This window comes from Sinohyriopsis cumingii, chromosome 11 (genome assembly GCF_028554795.1).
Source record: "Sinohyriopsis cumingii isolate HCF-2022 chromosome 11, ASM2855479v2, whole genome shotgun sequence".
NCBI lineage: Eukaryota > Metazoa > Mollusca > Bivalvia > Unionida > Unionidae > Sinohyriopsis > Sinohyriopsis cumingii.
Genome location: NC_142971.1, coordinates 89,393,353 through 89,418,323, shown reverse-complemented (window position 1 = coordinate 89,418,323; position 24,971 = coordinate 89,393,353). Strand labels below are relative to the sequence as shown.

The 24,971-nt window shown below is 33.7% G+C and overlaps 1 protein-coding gene across 2 annotated transcripts in view; it reads left to right on the top strand.

Moving 5' to 3' along the window:
- The window catches only part of LOC149788947 (uncharacterized), a 125,481-nt gene that overhangs the window by 14,366 nt on the left and 86,144 nt on the right, over nt 1-24,971 (top strand). Inside the window, exons 3-6 of one of the 2 annotated variants that reach the window (XM_089975089.1) lie at nt 8,253-9,098; nt 10,819-11,026; nt 15,752-15,793; nt 24,034-24,254. In XM_089975089.1, the coding sequence (XP_089831215.1) occupies nt 8,309-9,098; nt 10,819-11,026; nt 15,752-15,793; nt 24,034-24,254 (1,261 nt within the window). In that variant the 5' untranslated portion in view covers nt 8,253-8,308. The remainder of the gene's footprint in view (nt 1-8,252; nt 9,099-10,818; nt 11,027-15,751; nt 15,794-24,033; nt 24,255-24,971) is intronic. The other variant, XM_089975090.1, reaches the window with a different exon arrangement.

Below are 24,971 nucleotides of genomic sequence, written 5' to 3'. Positions count from 1 at the left end.
GTGCAGCAGAAACTTGCCACTGTCCTCAATGTTAAATATGGTTGCTCAATGAACAACAATACTGAATATATTGGCAATAAGTCAAGTCCAACTGCACAGACTCAGATATGCCAGTGCATTATAACCCACAATCAGGGTCTGTATTGTTTGTGAGTTACTTTTTCTCTTAATTTCACCTTTTTATTTTACCTTATATGAAGGACACCTTTTCAATAAGGTCTAACTCTTATAGTCCCCTAAAGTCTTTTATCATGACATATTTCTTTAAAAAATTTGTTGCAGACATTTCCATAACAAAACTTTACTTGACTCCAGACCTTTATAGAAAATATTTTACAGAATAAAAAAGCTGATTTGTAAATTTGAGTGAAATTTATGGAATAACATATTTTTAATTACAAGTTTCAAGTAAAGTTTTATGATCATTGGGTTTGATTAGTTGGAACAGTCTCAGAAATCTTTATCATAATTCATGATGTCTCTCTTTGTCTTACAGTTAGCATTTGTGGTTTATTACACTGAACTCGTTTTATGGAAGCTAGAACAAAAATAATTTGTGATAAGCCATTGTGTGATATAATTATCTGTCACTCTTAGAATTTGTGAGATGTCTTTTTTCTCATGTCTTTCTTAAGTAAGACTATTGATATACAGTAGTTGTGTTGCATAAACAGTTTAATTTCTGAACTTGTTAGATAAAAGGTAATGTTTGACACAGATCTATCTCTTTACAGAAAGACTGTGCTTTCCCTCTCCAACATCTCCCCAGTAATGAAAAACGGAACTTTTAAGACCTAGACCTTGTTGAAATATATGTAGTTTGTCAAACAACAAAAAAAGAAGACCCACACCTGCATGTTTTTAGTTTAAAACATTTAAATGGGCAAATTATATAATTGTATACAACTCATCTTATTATTGGATTGTCATTTTTTTTTAAAGCATCATCGTAAGTTCTCACTTTTAAGATAAGTCCAACTGCAAACTGCACAGACTGAGATCTGATCAGATAATGTACCAGCAGATCTGGGTTTGTGAAGTTTGTTAGGAGTAATCAGTAGAAAAAACAACATAAACCCTGATCTGCAGGCACATTATTCTACAGCAAATTAGATTCTTTGTTGTTTGCAGTTTGACTTGTCTTATAAGTGTGTACATATGGTAGTACATTTGACTTAAGGAGAATTTTACTTAAGACTCATGAATCGATTTGACCAAATTTAATTGATATGAGCCTAGTAATATGACTAGTGTATGTAAGTGCATTTATAATTTAAGAGATACTACTGTCAGCAAAAAGACCCTGCACTTCTATGTACGTAAGTCAATTCCAACTACAAACTGCACAGATCCTGACCTGCAGTCCCATAATTCACTGGCCAATCTGGATATATGCAGTTTGTTAGGAATAATCAGTAGAATAAACAACATAGACTGATCAACTGGAACAATATTCGATGGCAAATCATGGTCTGTGTTGTTTGCAGTTGGACTTGACTTATGAGTGACTTTATATAGTACTTGAAGTAAAACAAACTTAGATGGTGGTAATTCTGCTTCTAGAATGATTAAACTCAACTTAAAATGAATCTGTAATTTACTGAATACTTTTATTGCAGTTCAGCTCAGTGAGCCATTAGAAATTACGATTAGTTTATCTTAGTGGTGAATTTAGCCTACCTCAATGGTGAATTTGGTACATTATGGGAACATAGTATTCATTCAAGGACCAAATGAGTAGATTTAAAGATCCAACCAAAGAATTGATAGATACTTCAATAACAAAGTCGAAAACATGGCAGGTAGAGTCTGATATGATCTTACATATCTATTATGGTAGTCAGTCATATATGATCTTATAAAAAGTCTCTTGAAAAATGTATGGAAGGCCACCAATTTTTCACCAGAGACCTTGAAAGGGAAACATTACACAATGGTTAACCTGCAGTTACCAACAACAAAGATAGCTACAATAACTATCAATAATGTGTTATATCTTTTATATCCATATGTGGATATATTTGGCTGGTATGGTTGTATATTTTGACATGAGTTTATATAGTGTAGGTAATGCTACATAGAAACAACATATGATGCTCACTAGATGGAAGAATTTTAAAGTAAGTTGAGTTATTTCTTATATTATTATCCTGTGTCTTTTAGAATAAAAACATGGCACATAGTATTTGTATTTCCATCCATTTATCCCACTGTTACTTCCTCTATAGGACTTTAATGCCATATTTTAATTAAGGGATGACACTTTGTAAACACTTTGTAAACATATTGTACATTATCATTAGAAGGTGTGTCACTTACCACACTGAGTGGTTCAGTCATCAAAGTCAAGGTCATATTTTAGTGTTTTTCATTTTACATACCATTGACTTCCTGCTGCATGACATTTAAAGCCATTTGAGACAATGGGATAAAATTTTGTATATTTATACATCATCATTAAAAGGTGTGTTGTGTACATGTTATGGATAATTATTTTCCGCGCTACGGTCAGGCTTAATGTTTGAACTTAGTTTCAATCAAGCATTTCATAATCTACTCACTATTTTGAATTTTATGTCACACTTTTCTTTTAGCTAATACCACATTGAGGTTCTATTTTGAACCGGGCCAAGATGCTGTTTTAAGTTTCCCAATCTTTCTTTCCTTCCCAATTTGTAAATTTCTAGCCATTTGAGAAAATGAGATTCAATTAGGTATAGTTGTTTTATATAATCTTTGAAAGATAAGTTGTATCAGTAGTGTTGCCCATGGTTACCAATTGGTTATATATGAGTTCATCTCCATGAAGGAAGTTTAAAATGACTGAAGATTGGCATCCAAGGTCAGTTTGGTTTTAACAGTGGGCTGATGACATTCCAAGTGCACCTGTTAAAGTGATTTGGAATACTTTGCAATTATTGCATGTTAGTGATTAGGTGGACTAACAGTGACTTCTAGACTGAATCATCAGCTTCCATGATGGTGCTTGAAGGTATACAAATGCTATTGACACCTGCTGCTATAAATTGGTCTTCAAAAACTTAGGATTCTTATTCTTTCCTTACTTTTCTTCTTTCTGTGGCAACTTGATTGTCTCTGTTTTGAGCATTAGCTACAGAATTTGCACAAGTCAAAGTAATGGAACAGTAGTGGTTTAGAGTTCAAGTGTTTCCTCTAATTCTGATCCACTAATCCATTGTTTTGAGAGGATGGCCGTACTGAGAATTCAGTTTCTTTCCGGCCACATATGTAAACCTGTCTTTTATAGATGTACCTAGTGTGTTTTTGAGTAACACTCAAGAGTTCTTTTTTGTATTTGATGAAAACAGCAGCTGATCTTGAATAATCCCTTTTTGTATTTGTAATGAGGAGATATATGTAACCAAAACCAGGCCTGGAGTCTGGAATATCCACATATATACTTTCATGCTCAGCCACACAAGCCATTAGAGCAGACACTCCCAGCTCACTCCACTACAATTACAACCATGTCTCACTTATCAGATGCAAACCATTTTGAAGTGAACAGTTCTGATTTTAAACTAATTTCAGTAAAATGATTCTTGTAGTGATGGATACTTGAAAGTCGGATGAACAAGATAGGAATGTACATTTGACAGCATGAACAAGACAGTACTGTATGTTTTACAGCATGAACAAGACAGGACTGTTCAAATGACAGCATGAACAAGACAGGACTGTACATTTGACAGATTGAACCTGAAAAGACTGTACATTTGACAGCATGAACAAGACAGGACTGTACATTTGACAGCATGAAGAAGACAGAACTGTACATTTGACAGCATTAAGAAGACTGGACTGTACATTTGACAGCATGAATAAGACAGGACTGTATTTAACAGCATGAACAACATAGGACTGTACATCAGAAAGCATGAACAAGACAGGACTATATTTGATAGCATGAACAAGACAGGACTTTACATAAAAAGATATAAAGTTTTCATATTTTTGAAAAGAGGTGGCCTTTAAGTAAGGTGATTGTATGATCAAAATAATTATTTAACGTTTTGGTCCAATGTTGTAATTGACTGCATTTACTCACTTATAAGTGGAGTACAGCTGCAAACTGTACATATTCAGATCTGCTGTTGTATAATGCACCAGCAGATTTGAGTCTATGCAGTTTTTTAGGAGTAATTAAACTAATTGGAATCTGGGTTGAAAGCACATTATGCAATAGCAGATCTGGGTCTATATTGTTTGTAGTTGGACCTTTAAGTGAGTACATATGGCAAGAGGTGGCCTATTGAACCTTTAAGTGAGGCCACATGGTAAGGAAGGCCTATTGAACTTTTAAGTCAGTACACATGGTAAGAGGTAGCCTATTGAATCTTTAAGTGAGTACACATGGTAAGAGGTGGCCTATTGAACCTTTAAGCAAGTACACATGGTAAAAGGTGGCCTATCAGACCTTTAAGTGAGTACACATGGTAAGAGTTAGCCTATTGGATCTTTAGTGAATAAACATGGTAAGAGCTGGCCTATTAGACCTTTAGGTGAGTACAGATGGTAAGAGGTGGCCTATTGGACCTTTAAGCAAGTACACATGGTAAGAGGTGGCCTATTGGACCTTTAAGCAAGTACACATGGTAAGAGGTGGCATATTGAACCTTTAGTGAGTACACATGGTAAGAGGTGGCCTATTGGACCTTTAAGCAAGTACACATGGTAAGAGGTGGCCTATTGGACCTTTAAGCAAGTACACATGGTAAGAGGTGGCATATTGAACCTTTAGTGAGTACACATGGTAAGAGGTGGCCTATTGGACCTTTAAGCAAGTACACATGGTAAGAGGTGGCCTATTGGACCTTTAAGCAAGTACACATGGTAAGAGGTGGCCTATTGGACCTTTAAGCAAGTACACATGGTAAGAGGTGGCATATTGAACCTTTAGTGAGTACACATGGTAAGAGGTGGCATATTAGACCTTTAAGCAAGTACACATGGTAAGAGGTGGCCTATTGGACCATTGTATATATGGCTGTGGTCAAGAAAACAAATTGTAGGTATTTATCAGGTTCATGCATGAAGAACTGAATAAGCATATGAAGGTAGATGAATACATACCATTACAAAATCTAAACAATAAATGATGAAAATTCAGACAGGATAGTCTGGCAGAAGTTCAAGTAAACACTTGAAGAATTGATGTTTAGCATAGAAAGTAAATGAGGTACTAGGTTCTCAATGGAGGGAACTGTGTGTTCTGATGAATTTCTTGAATAACAAGATTAGGCCTATCATTCATTCTTTATCAGTCTGAACACTTATAAACAGAGATTTTCAAGTGGTTTTTCAGACGTGTTAGTCAAACAATTAATGTCAATCTCTCAATTTAAAATATTCACCACTCTATCCTGTGTTGGAAATTAAATTCAGTTAGTAAATTCTTCACATGTAGAATTCATGTCAGTCACGGTTTTGTTGAGAAAAGACTGTTGTATTTTAATCCTTTCTTTATCTCAACACTCATGTTCAAAAATTATTTAATATCACTTTTGATCATGTATAGGAGTTGTTGTGACAGGTTTTTTTATACTGAGAATTAACTAGGGCACCACTCAAAGAAGTAGGCAGAGACATATAATAATCATGTTTTCTGTCCATTCTTCTGTTCATCCATCCAACTCTGTCCATTTGTCCATCTATTTAGAATTTAGTTTCCAGAAGATAACTTTGTTTTAAGATGTTTGGATTTTATCAAGATTTGGAATGCAGCTTTGTATTGATGACACTTCGATGCTTTATATGTTTGGCTTTCTGTGACCTTATTTAAAAGAATTATGGCCCCTCTGGTCACCCATTCTCTTGACTTGGGTTTTTGGACACACTTTTATAGAGGATTGTTGAATTTCCACCAAATTTACTTAAAGCTTTATATTTATGAAACCATGAATTAGTTGGATTTCCAGCATTGCATGTCTTCATTTTCAAATTTTTTTTTCTTCTTGCCATTAATTTGATTTTGGTTCCAACTGTGCATGACTTTATGAGGATGCCTAGAGTTAAACCTTTGGCCCTTGGCTTCAAATTGGCAGGACTTTGAATGAGTTTGCCCACTTTTTATCATCAGCTAGCTGCCAGTTAAATTATTCCCTAGTTTTCTGGCTGAGCCATTTATTTTAACAACATAAACATTGTTATATTGTTGCATTGACTTAACATTTAACTTTCGATTTGGGGCAGGTTAGTTCAGAATAGACTGAACAGCTATGATTCCAGAGTGATTGACCTTCTAACTTTGGTTTCCATGGCATTTGCTGTTGTTGAGTTTAATTATAGTGGCGTGCGCACAATTGTGCATGTGCCACTTTTTCCTGACTGCACTGCAGCCTGCTAGTTGCTCCTGGGGAAGGGAATGGTGCCACCTCCCCCAGGCTTTTATGGATTCAAGGAACCCTGATAGTTTGGCCTCAATCTGTGGGTCCATATTGGTCCCTTACAGTTGAATGGTTGGCTGTCATTAGTGGGAAGGAGAGCTCGGGAACGGTCCTGCTTGCTTTACATCGCTGGTTTCTTGTTGCATTTGCCTAGTGTTTCTTGTAATTTTTTTTGGATTTTTTTTTTTGTTCTTCAAAATGTTCTAAAAAGGTGGGGGGAATGTTCTATGCTGTTTATAGAGGTTCTTAGTAGAAATCATGTATGAAGAGAGATTTTCCATGGCATGCTGAAACATTCACTTACCAGCATACCCATTTCTTTGTGTATTTGATAATAGGAGTGTGTGATCTTCAACCTGTGCAAATTTTATATATCTTCAAATATTCATTCAACTTGTGTTTTATGGGCAATTAGTGATATAGCAGATATGCTTGTCTATCAGTCGAATCCAACTGCAAACACATAAATACTGATCTGCTATAGCATAATGCAGATCAAGGTTTATTTTATTTGTTATTCTGATTACTCCTAACAAACTGCATAGATCCAGATCTGCCAGTGCATTATTTGATGGCAGATCTGGGTCTGTGCAGTTTGCAGTTGGACTTGTCTTATGATTGAGTTTATATGGTACTCTTCTATGTAATGACCCTTACATGCGGATAGTGATTTACCTCAAATGAGTGCCAAAAATGCACATGAAATCATTATTTTTTGGTGATTTTAATTGCTTGGACCCTTAGCAAAGCAAAAGTATAAATGTTTCCAAAATCTGCATTATCCAGCATTTCACAAGTAATCAGCCTTTAAATAAGACATTGAATGATTTTGATTTCTAACATTTCATAAAGTCATATAAAGGAGTTAACAGTCCCAGCTTTTCTATCTTTTTTACTTTTGTCTCTTTAGTATTGCTTTACTAAAAACGGTTGGATATCAACCCATTTATCAAGAAGATTTTTATAGATGAGTCCATGAATTATTGAAATTTCCAGTATTACACATTGTCATTTAGAGCAGTGGCATACTAAGGGGGGTGCAGGGGTGGGTGGTCTGCCCCAGGTGGAATCCAGAAAGAGGAGGTGTGTGTGCCATCAGGAGAGTTGAAATTTCCAGTACAAGTTTTCAAACCAGATGAAAAATTGGCAAAAGTAAAATAATATATTTTTCTGTGTATTTACAATTTAAAATTATTTGTGGGGGGTGCCAAAGGAAGGATCCGCCCCGGATGCCAAATACTTTAAGTACGCCCTTGATTTAGATGAGTAATGGCCCATGAATGCCCATCTCCTGACTTCAGTTTCACAACAAACATTTTTCTTATAATGCTCTGCCATTTATCATGTTGTAGTGAGTGGTAGTTTCTTTTATGATGTGTACCCTTGCTAATAGCTTTACTGTTATTCAGAAAAGGGAAACTACTTAATTTCACATAGAAAATGAGTATAACTTAAACTGAGATCAGGTTTCAAGACAACGTGTTACTAAATGACACTTTTACATGCATGTACTTTCAGTTTTTTTTACAGTATATATATATATATATATATACAGTTTGTAGTATAAATTCTTTGCTCTGACAATGAGTAAATAATATTGGCTTTGAAGACTATTTATTTGCAATGCTGTTTACCAGTGTTAAACCTGAGATCATTTAAACTGTCTTGTTTACTTATTGTATATTAAATACAGTAAAGTATTGATAGTTCAGTTTTATAGTTTCTCAGTGGCAGAAAATCTCCTGTAACCAGGCTTTAAATTGCCGTGAAATGCATCTGCTTGACATTTGACATGGAACTTTGAATATGACAATAATATGAAAATAATGAAATTATTTATTTCAGGTGGTAAAACAAAGAAGGATGGGCCGAAGAAAAAGGTGACAATTGCTGAGAAAGTCATGGTTCAACTCAGTTCAGACTCTGATGAGGAGGGTGTCTTAGTGAAGGCACCCTCAGAAAAATTTCAGCTGCGCAACCCCATCAGGCCATATGTGACTTCAACATCAGAAGATTTTGAGGAGGAAAGAAATTTTCTATCTGAAAATATATTTCCTGTTCTTAATCAGCAATGTCAACTACGTGGATGTGCCTTTTCCCCCATCGACGTTCAGTGGCAGCCAGGAGACAATGTGACATTAACTGGACAGCTTCTACGACTTAACCTAGACTGTATATCAAAATGTTCCCCTTTCTTTATATGCCTACTTGGGCAAACCTATGGTCCATTCAGGTCCGCTGATTCACCTAAATTGCAAAAAGATGTGAGCAGCTTTCCATCGGATGCAGACTGGCTGGATCGTAACTACATAGTAGCAGCATCAGCTGGTTATTCCTGGATTCTGCATGAATCCCGTCAGAACTGCAGCATTACAGAACTTGAAATAATCCAAGCAGCGTTTTTGTCCGATAACCGATACTGTTATTTTTACTATCGGCAGCCAGAGCATTTAGATGCAAAATTAGAGGGATTATCTAATGAGGAGAAAGATATACTGATGAAAATTTTTTTACCATCAAGTGAAGATGGAGATTTCAAAATTCGTGACTTGAAACAGCGAATTGTGAAGAAAGGAATTTCAGTGAAATATTTCAGAACTCTGGAAGAACTCGGTGATCATGTATTGAAAGATTGGTCCATGGTTGTTGATGAAATTTACCCCCCTCTAGTCAGTGCTCCTAGTGTAATTGGTAGGTAACCTTAATTTACCGTAATTATCTTTTAGTTTATTTTCATAATTTTAGTACAACCATCCTGAGAAAGTATTAATGCATGTAACCCACAATATTTCTTATGAGAACAAAATGCGTAATTCCTTCTTTGATAATTTTATCGCCAGAAAATAATTATGTATATTAGATCAAATTTGAGTGACAACACGTCTTAAGAGTCCATGATCGCTGTTCACAGATTTATTGGTTATATAGTGTTATGACCAGTCTCGGGAGACCTTTTTTTGTGCAGAAGGGGTGGTCTTTAAAGACAAGTTCTACTGTATTTGTTAGCAGTTTTGGATAAGACTAATTTTCTTTTCACTATTGTTTGGATACTGATTCCAATAATAACAGCAAACTGTTTTAAATGTAATTCTTGAAATTGTACAGATTTATGGGAACAGCTCTAACTTTGATCATTTCATTATGTGACAGCAGATCTGGTTCTATGCAGTTTGCACTTGGACTGGACTTAAAAGTTGGCATATACATGTATAGAAATTAATTATATATATACATAAATATAAATGTATGTCTGCTTGCAAACACTGCATAAATCCAGATTTGTTCTTACATAATACCTACCTGTTCATTCAACCTCTTGAGTACATAATGCTGTTACATGTAACACCATTAGATCAGGTCCTCTGTTCATTAAACCTTTTGAGTACATAATGCTATAATGCTATTACATAATAACCATTAGATCAGGTCCTCTGTTCAGTAAACCTTTTGAGTACATAATGCTATTACATAATAACCATTAGATCAGGTCCTCTGTTCAGTAAACCTTTTGAGTACATAATGCTATTACATAATAACCATTAGATCAGGTCCTGTGTTGATACACCTCTTGAGAACATAACTCAAACTTAAGCTTATAGTCAGAAAACTTTGATGTTCTGTAACTTTGATAAGATATGAAGAAGAACTATCAGCTTTACCCTACTTTTTCTCCCTATTCTAAGCACGACAAATTTCATTTATTTATCTGTACAGGTACATTTTTTTTGTAAGTGTCATATCTGATTTTTTAAATAAAATTTATGAAGCTCAGATTTTTCACTCAAAATGTTTTCAGAATAAAGGGCCAGGATCATTACAATTTCTATTCTCATGGATGTGTAAATATGGGTTTAAATTAATTTCTCAAAATAAGTGTGGGAAGAAATATCAAGTGAATGCGAAAATCATGCATCATATTTGCAAATCTGTAACCTTTGTTTATTTTGTGACATCTCTCCTATATTTTAAAATTGCCCACCTTTTTTCTCTCAAACAGATGAGTGAATTTTCATCCTGAACTTTAAGCTCTATAGAATTAATCCTGATCTGTACTGTTCGGTCTGGATCGTAGAATGAATGAATGGTACAAACGGCTAATTTCATGGATGCTAATTTCCAATGAAAGATATGAAACAAGTTGAATAATATCTATTTTTTGTAAGTCTTGGCGAGATAATGGATTGAAATTATTCCACAAGTTTCATAAATTTTATTTGAAATGAGCATAACTTCTTTTGTACAGTCAAAAAATATATCATTTGTGAATACAGTATATTGTCTTCTACAGTTGAAATCACTGGAAGAAAACCAGTATATTGCACTACAGTCTAGCAGGTACAATGTTTTAAGGCAATCAGAATTCAGAACATATTTAAGAAGTTATTTATGTAATTTCTGGTTCTTTTGACAGAGACTGAGGAATACAGGGAATGGATTGCACACGAATCCTTTGCTGAGAACCATCGACAAGTTTTTGTTACCTCCCCAGATCTAAATGGTATAATGGAAGAACTGAGTAACTTTGCGATAGGTGTGCTAGATGAGCAATATTCCGAGGTGGAAATTTCTGTACAACCCAGACACAGAAATTATTCAATCTCTAGTATTCTCCGGAAGCCGTAAGCAATTCTACTTCTGTACTAAATAATGTCCCGTGAATTTACTATTTTTTGTGAGGTACGAATGTTTATGTATTTTATAGTCACCATGATCCATGAATTTATGCACAAAAGAAAAAGTTTCTTTTGTAGAAACAGTAAGACCTCTTTCCAAATCCACGAATTGAAGTACCTATGAAAACTTAATTTTTGAACACCATGAAAAATGATACATTAAACTAAATGAACTGTAATTATGTTTATTTTCAAAAGAAAATATAATATACCATATCTACTCACTTATAAGTCGACATCAGTTACAAACAGCATAGACCCTGATCTACCATCTCACATTGTACAGTCAGATCAGGGTCTATATTGTTTGTTCAGTTGATTGCTTCTAACAGATGGCATAGACCCATATTGGATGGCACATTATGCAATATCATATCTGGGTCTGTGCAGTTTACGAGTATGTATACTTTTTGTACTATATTTTGACTGTCTGTTTGTATAGTCAGTTTGATGTACATTGACTGCATATAGAACTAAAAATTTGTGAAAATTAGTGGAGACATTTAAAAATGTGTAATCATACTTTAATTAAAAGTACATGTATATACAAACTTGGGCATGTGTATTTTACAATTTGTAAACATCATTTCTGTATGCATCTAACACATGGTTGTTGATACAGAAAGAACAACCATTAACAGGGATTATCCAGGCCAAGAAAAGCATTAATGCCTACATTCTGTGGATTAATTAGTTCAGTAGTTAGGGCCAGCACTACAGTCTCGTGTACATTATGACCTTGGGTTTCCCCACAATTATTTGTTGTCGGTCCACCAGATATTTACTCCAGTGCACCCTTTGGGCATGCTCTTTCATCTTTGAAAATTAAAAATATCTGCCTACTACTTTTCTCACAGACATGTCTGTCCATGTCTGTGTATGGCTTTAGCAATGGTTGAAGGCAATAAAAACATTTAAGATGGCAGTGAATTGCCAGTTTTGAACAACATTTTTTGGTTTATTTGCCTACTAATTTGTTGGGGGGAGGGAAATGCAGAAATGTACATGTAGGTCTCAGTCATTGAATTTATATGTTTAAAAAGAAAAATGAACACATGGGAATTGCTATAACAAACACTGATAGTTAATGTCAAAGTGAATACTGAAGTTAAATGAGAGCAAAATCCATAATGGACAAATTTCATAGGGCAGATCTTTTTAGATAAACCAGATATTTGAAGATGTTAGTGTGTTTTGGTTGGTTACTTGAGTGCTTGATAAAACATTTATAACAATAATACATCTGTTCATGGAAAAGATGATAGTTTAGTGCAAACTCCAAAAGTTAGGGTAGAAAAATGTTCCAAGTGAATAACATTATGACATTTCTTAACCACTACTGCGGGTGTGATTTGGATTTTTAATGTAGCTTAAACAATGTTTCAGTCATATCGCACAATGTCTGCAGTGTGGCAGTTTATAGTGATGTCTAGCACTGGGGTATCATGCCGCAGACATGTAGCATGATGTCAGTGAACCAGTCACATGATCCTGACACCAGGCTGACCATTCCTAACTCTAACCTCTTACTGCAGAGCACCAAGGAAGGCAACTGCTGCTACCCTTTTATGTTTTGTGATTAGTTTTAATTTCAATTTTTCTTTAATACATATTTTAGGTTTAATATGTTGTCAGAATGATAATTCTCATTCCATTTTTGCAGATTACTGCAAATTGCAAGTGCACATCATCAGAGTACCAAAATTAACAGTAATTCACAAAATATATTAAGAATAGCATTCATGTACAAGTTTCATTAATAATTTTTAGTCAACTTAAGGATGTCTGCTTTTGTTATAAATGTGACATCTTTTGTTACCTATTAGTGTTTCACAGAAGTATGCACTACGATCGAGATTGGATGTACAGTGTGACATCTTTTGTTACCTATTACTGTATAACAGCAGTATGAATTCAGAAATTGGATGTACTGTACAATGTGACAGCTTTTGCTACCTATTAATGTATCACAGCAGCATGTACGGTGATCAAGATTGGATGTACAATGTGACATCTTTTGTTACCTATTACTGTATACCAGCAGTATGAACTCCGAGATTGGATGTACAATGTGACATCTTTTTCTTTTACACATTAGTGTATCACAGCAGTATTAATTCTGTTTCAGACTGAATGAAAATGTGTTAATTTCTGTTACCTATCAGTGTATCATAGAAGTATGAATTCTGATTGAAATTGGATGTACAATGATTGCTTACCGGTATTCAGTTTTAATAATTGCAACAGCAGTCATGTAAAATGAATTGACAGTCAACAAAACCATAGGAGAACTTGGGAAATCTGTAGGGATTAATGACCTGCCTTAAATGAGTCTCACAAGCTTTCTGTTGCAGAAAATGTTGTGACCTCGATAATTATGACATACTGAAAAATATCAGTAAACAACAGAAACATTTCTGTGTGTATTTGATATGATGAATCTGTGATCTTTGACCTGTGCAAGTATTATACATTTTCAAATTCTCATTCAGCTATTATGTAATGGTCAAATTAGTGACAGGTTTTTTTTTCCTGTGCATGTCTACATAATGACCCTAATATAGGGATGGATATTTAATTAAGATTAGTGCAAGAAAATGCAAACTGACTTTTACATTTGCAAGTGGTTTTAGACTTCTTGGACTCCTAGATATGTAAATAAAAAATACATTTTTACAAACTTTCACCAATTATCATTTTTATAATAGGTCTTAATCAGTGTCTCACATTGAGCATAGGGTTGCATTTTTAGTCCTGTGTCCCGCAAATCTTTACCCTGTGTACCTTTCAAGGTGCACTTTTTCATGACAAAAAATTAAAAAATATTATGGCAACTTTTCGTTAGTGCGTGTCCATATCTCTGTTGGCACTAGCAATGGCTAAATTAATGAAAGTTTTCAAGATTTGTGGTAGTCAGCAGAGTTACAATGTAAAGTGTTTGGCAGTCATTAGTGTAACATATTTTTGAGGTTAAAGTCACTCCTAAAGCCAGGAAGATTTAGTTTATTTTGAGGTTGAAATAGTGACAAAAGAGGCTAAAAATTTATGCGAACACACATTTTATCATTAATACATGATTTCTTCATTTAAAAATGAAAGTATTTCAGAAAATATAAGTGATTATTATAATAAATGATAGTAGATAATGAGTGTAGACAAAGTTAAATGAGAGGAATACCTGGAAATGAAAATTCCTTGTTGCAGCTCTTATAAAGTTAACTGGATTTTCAAAGATGGTAATGTTTTCACATGTTACTTGAGCACATAATTAAACTTTATTGTGATAATTTAAGTGTCCAAGGAAAATATAATAGTATAGTACAGATCACAAAGTTAAATATGCAAAACTGTCCAAGCAAAAAAGAGTACCTGAGTTTTATAGCACCATTGGTACATAATGCACTACTATTTTAGTTTGTCCCTCTGAAATAGTTTGTGTCCCCCAAATATGGGGGTGGGTGACACAGAGTCACCTACCCTTGGGATCCTATATGCAGCACTGCTTAGTCATAACTGATACTAAAATAATACAGTACAACACTGATTGTCTGGACCTATTATGAATCAATTATTTTATCAGAAAGATCGGTCATCCAGAAAATATTTGGAAATTGAAATTGTTGTGGGACTTGGTAGCAGTGTGTAAGAATGAAAAGTCTGGAAGATGACACCAGGATTACCATTGGTCTGCTGTATTTCTATTGCTAATTCAGTAATTTATTATGTGTCACAATCTTTTAGTAAAACATTAATTAGATGTTTTTTATTCATTCAATAGTTTCACAGCTGGATACAGTTGTTACTTTGACAGTAATTGGTGGTCACTTACTGTTTATACCTGTATATAACAAATGTCCAGTTGCTTAAGACATGAACCCAGATTGTGTCAGTAGAGCTATGTTTATGCTATTAGTTTGATTTCATTGCCACAGTGAAACCCTTCAAGACTGAAAAGTGAGTAAACTGAAATCCCCTTATAAGTCATAAATTTTTCCTTCTTTAATTTCAATCAATTAAACTCTAATCCCCCTGCTCTGAAAACCAAATTGTGTCAGTTTTACATTAAAATAAACCTGATAAAAGCCAGAACTTAATATGTGGTTGCAGCCAGCCAATGGTCTACAGACAGTCTACAGCCATGCAGAGTAAAATACATTTCAGCACAGAAGTACATAGATATCTTATGAAATCCTAATTATCACAGATATCTATTTTAAAAAATAACTGGCTGTTAGTGATTGGTCCAGAGGAAGTGATTGGCTATTGATGATTGGTCAAAACAGAATTAGCTGGCTGTTGATGATTTCTCAGAACAGAATTCACTGGCTATTAATGATTGGTAAAAGAAAGAAACATAGTTTTACTTGACTGTGAGATGACACCTGATCTCATTTCATTCTTAGGTAGAATATAGTAAACTTCAGTAATCAGAAAAATTTTCAAAACTAAAAATGTAGTTTGCTCTCAAGGAGTTTTGTTCTTAAAGTAATTCACTATATAATGAACAGTGTGGATCCTGATATGCCAACACATTATATTATTATTCACATATATGTTATACGCAGGTAAATATATTATTGATATCATATTATTACTGACTTACCTTAAAATGTTATCAAAATGATCTGAGATCCCCAGTCATTTTAGGTTGTTGTTGGCTCTATTTTTTAGAGAATCTTTTGAAGATGATAAAAGTGGTATTGAATCCCAGTGGTAGGTACAGTCTGGATTATTGCATCAATCTATATCATGTTTTATAATCCTGAACCAAACAACATGGAACAAGTCTGCTTAGCAATAATTTGCAAAATAATGAATAACTAGGCACATTGACTAAACTATACATCAGCATATTGCACTGTTTATGGCATGTTTATCTGTAAATTTGCAATTCTTTGAAGTTTTACTAATTTATTCTGTACATTGTTTGCAGACAGAAAACCCATTTGTTTCAACTAATCTGACAGCAACTTTCATGTACATGAATCAAAGAGATTTTCATTGATTTTGGTTTTCAGTAGTTTTACATTACATTTCTTGTTTTCAGCTGGTTATTTGAGGGGCAATAAGATACCCTGCATCTATGTCCATTAATAATATGTATAGTCTTGTCAATGCTCTATCAAGCACTTATTATGTTCTAAGCTTTAACCAGGATTTTTATCTTTGAATAAATTGGTCATCAGGGATTGTCTATCTTGGTAAGAGTTATTGCCCTTGTTTGACTCGGTAATGTTTTCTAATATATGAACACTAGTATTTTTTAAAATTTCATTCCATTTTGATTTGAGAGGTTTATCTTAATACAAAAAGTATTTTGTAACTTGGTAATCAGCAAAATTTTGTTCATATTTGACACAGTTATGGCACTTTTGTTTAAATAAGTCATTGTAATCACTTTTGAGCACTTTTGCAGCTAGACGTTTTCTTTTAATTTCAACTGCAAACAAATTGGTTTGAAGTTTTGCCATTCTTGATATGGCTGCTTTAACAGTGTATATTTTCTCCTGATGTTAAGTTCTGTCTTTGTCATTTGTTTGTTGAGATTTGGTCATTTATTCTTGTAATCTCAAGATCGATAAAACTGGAGTTTTAAAATGAAGAATATTTATCTATTATTCACATTTAGATCTATTGAGGCGGTTGCACATAACATTGATCATGTCCACTATGGCATTTTGTTTTGTCCTATGTTCCTAATTTATTTTTTGACTGAGCAACATTAGAAGGTCTACAAGCAATATAAGGTTTTATAAGAAGAAGATCTAGCTCAATTTCAGTTTAGACTTTTACTGACTCAGCTTGAATTATGGCCCTGTTTAACTTATAACTTTGCCCTTCAGTTGCATTAGTTTGCGTCTTGTTGACACAGATCTTGTTTTGAAATGCATTTTCATTACCATTTCCACTATTTACCCATTAGTTGCCCCTCTTCCCCAATACTCCAGTGTTATACCATTTTTTACCTGTATGATATATATTGAGGTAGAAGGAGTATGGACAAGACCTGCCATTGTAGAATGCACCAGTATGTTTGGGGCTTTGCTATTTATTTTACTACTGGTATAATTCAAACATTGTATACCCTGATCTACTGCTACATTTCATAGTGGCAGATCAAGGTGATCAGTGTTGTTGCTGTTTACAACTGTACATGAATTTTACAGAGGCCAATGTTACTGTCATTTAGGGTTCTTTACTGTCTGCAACAATTATTTATGATCTACTTTGAAAATTAGAGAAGTACAAAAAAATAATCAGTTCTATATATGGAAGAATCAGTTTCAAGCATCCTAGGACCATGTTGTTAAGCGCATGATATATATAGAATTACAGAAACATACTGTTAAAATGGGCGTACCAGATTATGGAGACCCAGTAAGAGTTTTGCTTTTCTTTTCCTTCATTTCATTTTTTGTGTTTGATTTTTTTTCTCACAAGAAAGATTTTTTTATGGTGGTGGCAGCTTTTATATACATTGCAAAAGTTCACTAACATAGTGAAAATTTGTATGAGATGTTTTGTCTGCAGATACTCCTTCTATATACAGAATTATCTTGCATGTATCTGTACCCTCTGTGTTTGCTTTGTTTTTTCATTCATGCTATCAGTGTCATGACATTCATGCTATCATTGTCATAACATTCATGATATAACTACCATGACTGTCATGCCACCATTACCATGCAATTCATGATATCATTGTCATTGCATTAATATCATCATTGACATGATATTCATGATATAATTGTTGTGACATTTGTGTCCTCATTGTACTGACATTCATTATATCAGTGTCATGACATTTGTGCTATTATTGTAATGACATGCATGTCATCATTGTCATGGCATTTATGATATCATTGTCTTGATGTTCACGATATAAATGACATTACATTCATGTTATCATTGTCATGACATTCATGTCACAATTGTTATGACATTCATGCTATCAGTGCCATGATATTGGTGATACCATTGTCATAACATTCATGCCATCATTTTCATGACATTCTTGCTATCATGGTCATGACATTTGTGCCATCATTGTCATGAACTTTATGGCATCATGATCATGACATTCATGCTATCAGTGTCATGACATTCAAGCCATCATTGTCTTAACATTCAAGCTATTTGTGTCATGACATTTTAGCTATCATTGTCACAACTTTCAGACTATCGTTGTCATGACATTAAAGCTCTCAGTGTTATGACATTCAAACTGTCATTGTTGCAACATTCCAGCTATCATTGTCATGACATTCAAGCTATGATTGTCACAGCATTCAATCTATCATTATCATGACATTCAAACTATCATTGTTACAACATTCTTGCTATCAGTGTCATAACATTCAAGCTCTCAGTGTCATGACATTCAAATTATCAGTGTAATAACATTCAAGCTAAAATTGTCATGACATTCAAGCTATCAGTGTCATGACATTCAAGCTATCAGTATCATAACATTTAATCTATCAGTGTCATGACATTAAAGCTATCACTGTTATGACATTAAAGCTATCAGTGTCATGAAATTGTAGCTATCTTTGTCATGACATTCAAGCTATTAGTATCATAACATTTAAGCTATCAGTGTCATGATATTCAAGCTATCAGTGTCATGACATTTAAGCTACCAGAGTCATGATTATAAAGGCTGAATTCATTTAGAATATTGATGCATGTATTTTTCTTTCATCTTGATCTGACAATTTCATTTTCAATCATTGATCATATAACAGTAAGCTTGCATTATTGAAATTCTGCAAATATGGGTGTTAAAATTTTGAGTAGCAAAATGCCTGCAGAGTTTTAATATACTAATTTTGCAGCTATGTTGCTTTCAGGGGCTAGCTTTCCATGCTCAGTGAATTGATGGATGATTTTCTTGTCCTTTCATCTATGATTTTTCTTGCATGGGGAGTATAACATTTGGCATGAGCTTGAGGTTAAATACATCTCATAGCCAATCAAAAGTACTTGTAATTTAAACAGTTTAACTTTTTTGTGATTTGTTGACAAATCTCTTGAATAACTCAAAATCAAGCTAAAAAAATTATAATGTGTAGTCCTAGTTTGAAGAAGTATATCAAAAACAAGGGAAATCTCAAAACAGATAAAACTCAGTATGAAAATAGACCTTACAGAAAACTTATAAAATTAGCATTGTCACAAAGAACTTATTCACATAAAAGAGAGAAGGGAAGCAGAATTTACCATGTATTACATAATTGTAGGAATTTTAAATAAGACATATATATATATATATATATATATATATATATATATATATATATATATATATATATATATATATATATATATACACTATTTCTCAGCCTTCAAACCTGGCAATTCTGCAGTTGAAATAAAAAAAACGTTCTTAAATTTTTCAAGATAATTTGTTGTAATCTAATGACTTTGCTTTGCTATATTTTTGGCTGTGGTATCATATTATAATGTCTAAATAATGTGACATACTGAGTATTCATTTAATATTGTGGGTAAAAGTTGGGGGTGGGGTGGTTGCCAAAAGCCACACAAAAATGATTTTTAAAAAAGGTTTTGATATATTTCCTTGTTAAAATGTGGTCTTGTTTACTTCACAGATGGATTAAATGTCAGGCTTTTAAATTTGTAAAATGAACCATGTAGCAGTGCTAACATTTATGAAGTTTGTACCCTTGAATAAATTAGATCTACAATATTCCAAGCACTATGATTATATAATGTATTCACTGCATTATTTAGAGAGAGCACATGGTAACAAAGGTCATCTCAACCTTTCTTTATAGATCCAAAGGTTTAGATCACCTTGGCATATGGTCAAGTGAATTTACAGTATGTTCCTACATGGTCAAGGAAATGCATGGTTTGGTCCTGCATGTTCAAGTGAATGTATGATTGGTCCTGCATGGTCAAGTGATTGTATGGCTTGGTCCTGCATGTTCAAGTGAATGTATGATTTGGTCCTGCATGGTCAAGTGAATGTATAGTTTAGTCCTGCATGGTCAAATGATTGTATGATTTGGTCCCACATGTTCAAGTGAATGTATGATTTGGTCCTGCATGTTCAAGTGAATATATAGTTTAGTCCTGCATGGTCAAGTGATTGTATGGCTTGGTCCCACATGTTCAAGTGAATGTATGAGTTGGTCCTGCATGTTCAAGTGAATGTATAGTTTAGTCCTGCATGGTCAAGTGATTGTATGGCTTGGTCCCACATGTTCAAGTGAATGTATGATTTGGTCCTGCATGTTCAAGTGAATGTATAGTTTAGTCCTGCATGGTCAAATGATTGTATGGCTTGGTCCTACATGGTCAAGTGGATATATGGTTTGATCCTGCATGGTCAAGTGAATGTATGGCTTGGTCCTGCATGTTCAAGTGAAGTTGTTGTTGTTGTAGGGTTTAACGCCACTTTTCAGCACACGATAGGCTATACATGGCGGCCAGTATTAATGGTGGAGGAAGAACCCGGGAAATCCCCGGAAAGAACCACCGACCTACGAGAAGCTACTGGCAAGCTTTCTCATTCAAGCGAAGTATGGTTTGGTCCTGTATGGTTATGTGAATGCATGGTATAGTCCTGTATCCTTTTTGCAGCGTGCACTTTTGGTCCAATTTAGATAATATATGGGCATATTTCATCAAAATGAGTTTTAAAATGAATTACATTCAGGGATAGTAATAAGGTGATCGTAAATCTGGTTGTCTATAATAATAATAATAATGATAATAATAATAATAATAATAATAATAATAATAATAATAATAATAATATAAACTAATATTTTATTATATTTAAGCCCTGTACACTTCAAAACTGGATCTTGCATTTTATTGATTTAACTTGTTTGTAGGATTTTGATCAAACATGGTAGCTAGGTCTAATCGTGAATTTAATTATGAGCAAGATCTACAGTTATTTATGAAGTAGTCTTTCATCAGATTGACTGAGCTTCTTACCACTCTAGAGATAAAATTTCAGTTGGATTTTGCTAAGACTTGGTCAGTTAACTTCGTCATGGCTTTTGACAGGTTGTTTATAAAATGACAGCAGCACGTTTTAATGAGGTATGTTATCTTCTGCTTATTTCTAACCAATCATGCTGAAAAATTAATGAAATGCATGAACATTGCCCATCATTTCTTCAATTCTCACTCACCTTTAATTTCAATTTGATGAAGGTATTTCTCCTCATAATTTTCAGTTCTAGAATAGACCTTGAGGAGGTGATCTTACACCTAATTAGTTGAACTTATTTTATCATCCAGTTTTAGTAAAACTTGGCAAATAGGGTTATATTATCAAGATAATGGGTAGTTTTGATTATGAGCTAGATCAATGCATATTAATTGTGCTGTTATCTTTGTGAAGAATTTTTTTTTTCTGACATATGTGGGGTGGTTTATGTTTTGATATTATCCATACATCTGTCTGTCCATCTGCACCTCCATCTGTCTCCTGTTTTGCTTCCACACTGTAACTCATGTTCTCCACCATCTACTATTGCCAACTTTGTGGATTCCTTGCACTTGGGAGAAGGCTACTGATTATGGGGTCAGAAGGTAAGAAAGTTAAGGTCGTTGTGACCAAACAAAGAAAAATGGTTTCTGCAGATTAACATTAATTGCACATCACAGACCAGGACCATACACTGTGGTTGGCTTGCACTTGGGGTAAAGAAAAAAATATACTACTGATTTTGGGTTTGATAGGTCAAAGGTCAAGATCACTGTTACTAAAAGAATATTTATTTTTGCAAAGCAACTTTAGCTCTACATCAGACTCGGACATAACTTTATGGATAGCTTGCATTTGGAGTAAGGTAGAAGTCAGTTGTTTTTGAAGTCAAACAGTCAGTGGTCAAAGGCACTTTTGCTGAAAAATGTTTTTTGCACAAAAATTGCAGTTCTCATTCATGTACCATCACTAACATTTGTAGAGCTCTTAAATTTGGGGTAAGAAAGAAGCCCTTTTGCTTGGATGAAAAAGTCATAGGTCAAGGTCACACTGAAAGAAGAAAAGAATATCATTATTTTTAGACCACATAAATTGACTAAAGTTATTGGAGGGCTTGCACCTAGGGTATTTAAAAGGCCTACTGATTTAGGGGACAAAAGGGAAAAGGTTGAAGTCATAATAACTCAGAGACAAATGAATTTTGTATTGGTGTCTCCACGGAAAGTTTAGTTCAAGACCACACACCTTGAGTGACCTTCCAGGCCACATGTTCACAAAACTCCTCAGCTTGAGTTCTCAGTCAAACTCAAAATTACCTTTGTCACAAGTTTTGTATTTGCTAATTTTTTACCATATAAACTATACATATTTAACAAACATCGGTATCTAAATGTATCATCAGTTTGAAATCTCTTGTAGTTCAGTTAGTTAATTTATTATTTATTTATTGGAGTGCATTCAAGTTTGAGAGTTTTTGAGAATATAGAGCTAGGTCACTGAGACCCAGTTGTCAATTCAGAGTCAACTATGCCCTCTTAGTATGTACCTACACAGAGGACTATTAGGCACAAAAAATGGACATATAATGCACTATTCATGGTCATTTTGTTATCAGACTATAATAAATGAGGTAAAATTGACCTGATACAATGATTGGGAGATGTAATATATATATATATATATATATATATATATATATATATATATATATATATATATATATATATATATATATATATATATATATATATATATATATATTTCAAAAGCACTTGGGCTGGTTTCACACCAGTGTTGCATTGTTGTTTGTCTGTTTTTCTGTCATATCTATTTCTTTGAGCAACATGATCTTTTTGATCCAGTGCTTTAGTAAGGAATGTTATTTCACCTCTGCTACATACATACATACACACACACACACACACACACACACACATACACACACACACACACACACATATATATATATATATATATATATATATATATATATATATATATATATATATATATATATATATATATATATATATATATATATATATATATATATATATATATATATATATATATATAATGCAAATAATACTTTCGAACTGGTTAGAGGAGTTTTAATTCATACTCTACGGAGCTTTGAACCCAACTCCGTGGGTAAATGGCACCCATTGTCTTGCCTGCACACACCACACACCAGTCCATATTCCATAATGACTAAGCACACATCACCAAAACATGAGGCATTTGAATCGGTGTCATATACACTAATGTGCAGCAGACACACTTGCATGGCAACCTAGTAATTAATTCTCGTCTATCTACACAGTCATTCTGGATTCCTATGAAAGAAATCAAGGTATATAGGAATAATTATAGAGAATTATAAATATACACCAGACAGAATGGAAAGTGCTATCCCTGGATTCTGTAGGAGAATTTTTGATAATACTAGGCAGAATTACACTGCATTTGTGTTAAATATTAATTTTGCCTACTATCATTAAGCATTCTTCTATATAATCCAGGGATAGCACTTTCCGTTTTGTCTGATATATATATATATATATATATATATATATATATATATATATATATATATATATATATATATATATATACCAGAAGATTTGATGAGCAGTATGTAAATACCATATTTCTGTAAGAAATCATTTGAAGCAATTGTATGCATGCACACACGCATGCACACACATGACATACTGGATTTATTATCAGAGAGATATTTTATATCATCACTATGTATGACTTATTATGCTTTTGGTTTTACCACCCAACAGCACTAGATTGGATGGATCATATTATTTGTCACTAAATATTAGTTAATACCTACAGAGTCAATCAATCAATTAATCATGTAAATCACTCAGTCAATCTATCTATACATATTTCATAAATTAATCAATTTAATAAATATATAAATTGCCATATTATAAAAATTTCTTTAGAAATTGCTCTTTTTCTTCAGGTCATCTTCGGAAATCAAGGAAAAAAACCTAATGGTACTGACAGGGGATCGTGGTTCTGGAAAGTCAACACTTGTTGCCAACTGGCTGAAGCAGTTTAAGGAAGAAAATCCAGAAGTCAAGATCATCTTTCATTTTGTTGGTAGCAATGGCCGTAGCAGGGATATCAGTGTGTTCCTGAGACACTGTATCAAAGATCTCAGGGAGGAGTATTTGAAGGATGGTAATTGCCAATTGCAATCTCAAGTAATGTTTTTGCATAGTCAGATAGTAAAAATAACAGGATTTTATCAAAAATGTTTAGGTCTTTTTACGAGTGGCTAAGTATATACCACCATGTTCTGTTTCATTACACTTGATAAATTGCCCAACTCCCTTTTATCTGTCATTAGCCCTAACTAAATTATTGCATTTTATGTGCATCTGTCAATAGCCCAGACTAAAACATTGGATTTTGCATATATTTGTTACTAGCACTGTCTAAAGCATTGCATTTTACATGCATCTGGCATAAGCCCTGACTAAAACATTGCATCTTACATACATTTGGCACAAGCCCTGACTAAAGCCTTGCATTTTACATACATCAGGCAATAGCCTTGACTAAAGTATTGCATCTTACATGCATCTGTCAATAGCCCTGACTAAAGCATTGCATCTTACATACTTCTGTCAATAGCCCAGACTAAAACATTGTATTTTGCATATATTTGTTACTAGCCCTGACTAAAGCATTGCATTTTGCATGCATCTGGCACAAGCCCTGACTAAAATATTGCATTTTACATTCATCTGTCAATAGCCTTGACTAAAGCATTGCATTTTGCATACTTTTGTCACTAGCCCAGACTAAAATATTGCATTTTGCATGTATTTGTTACTAGCCCTGACAGAAGCATTGCATTTTGTATACATCTTCAACACTGTTGTTCAGATTTAG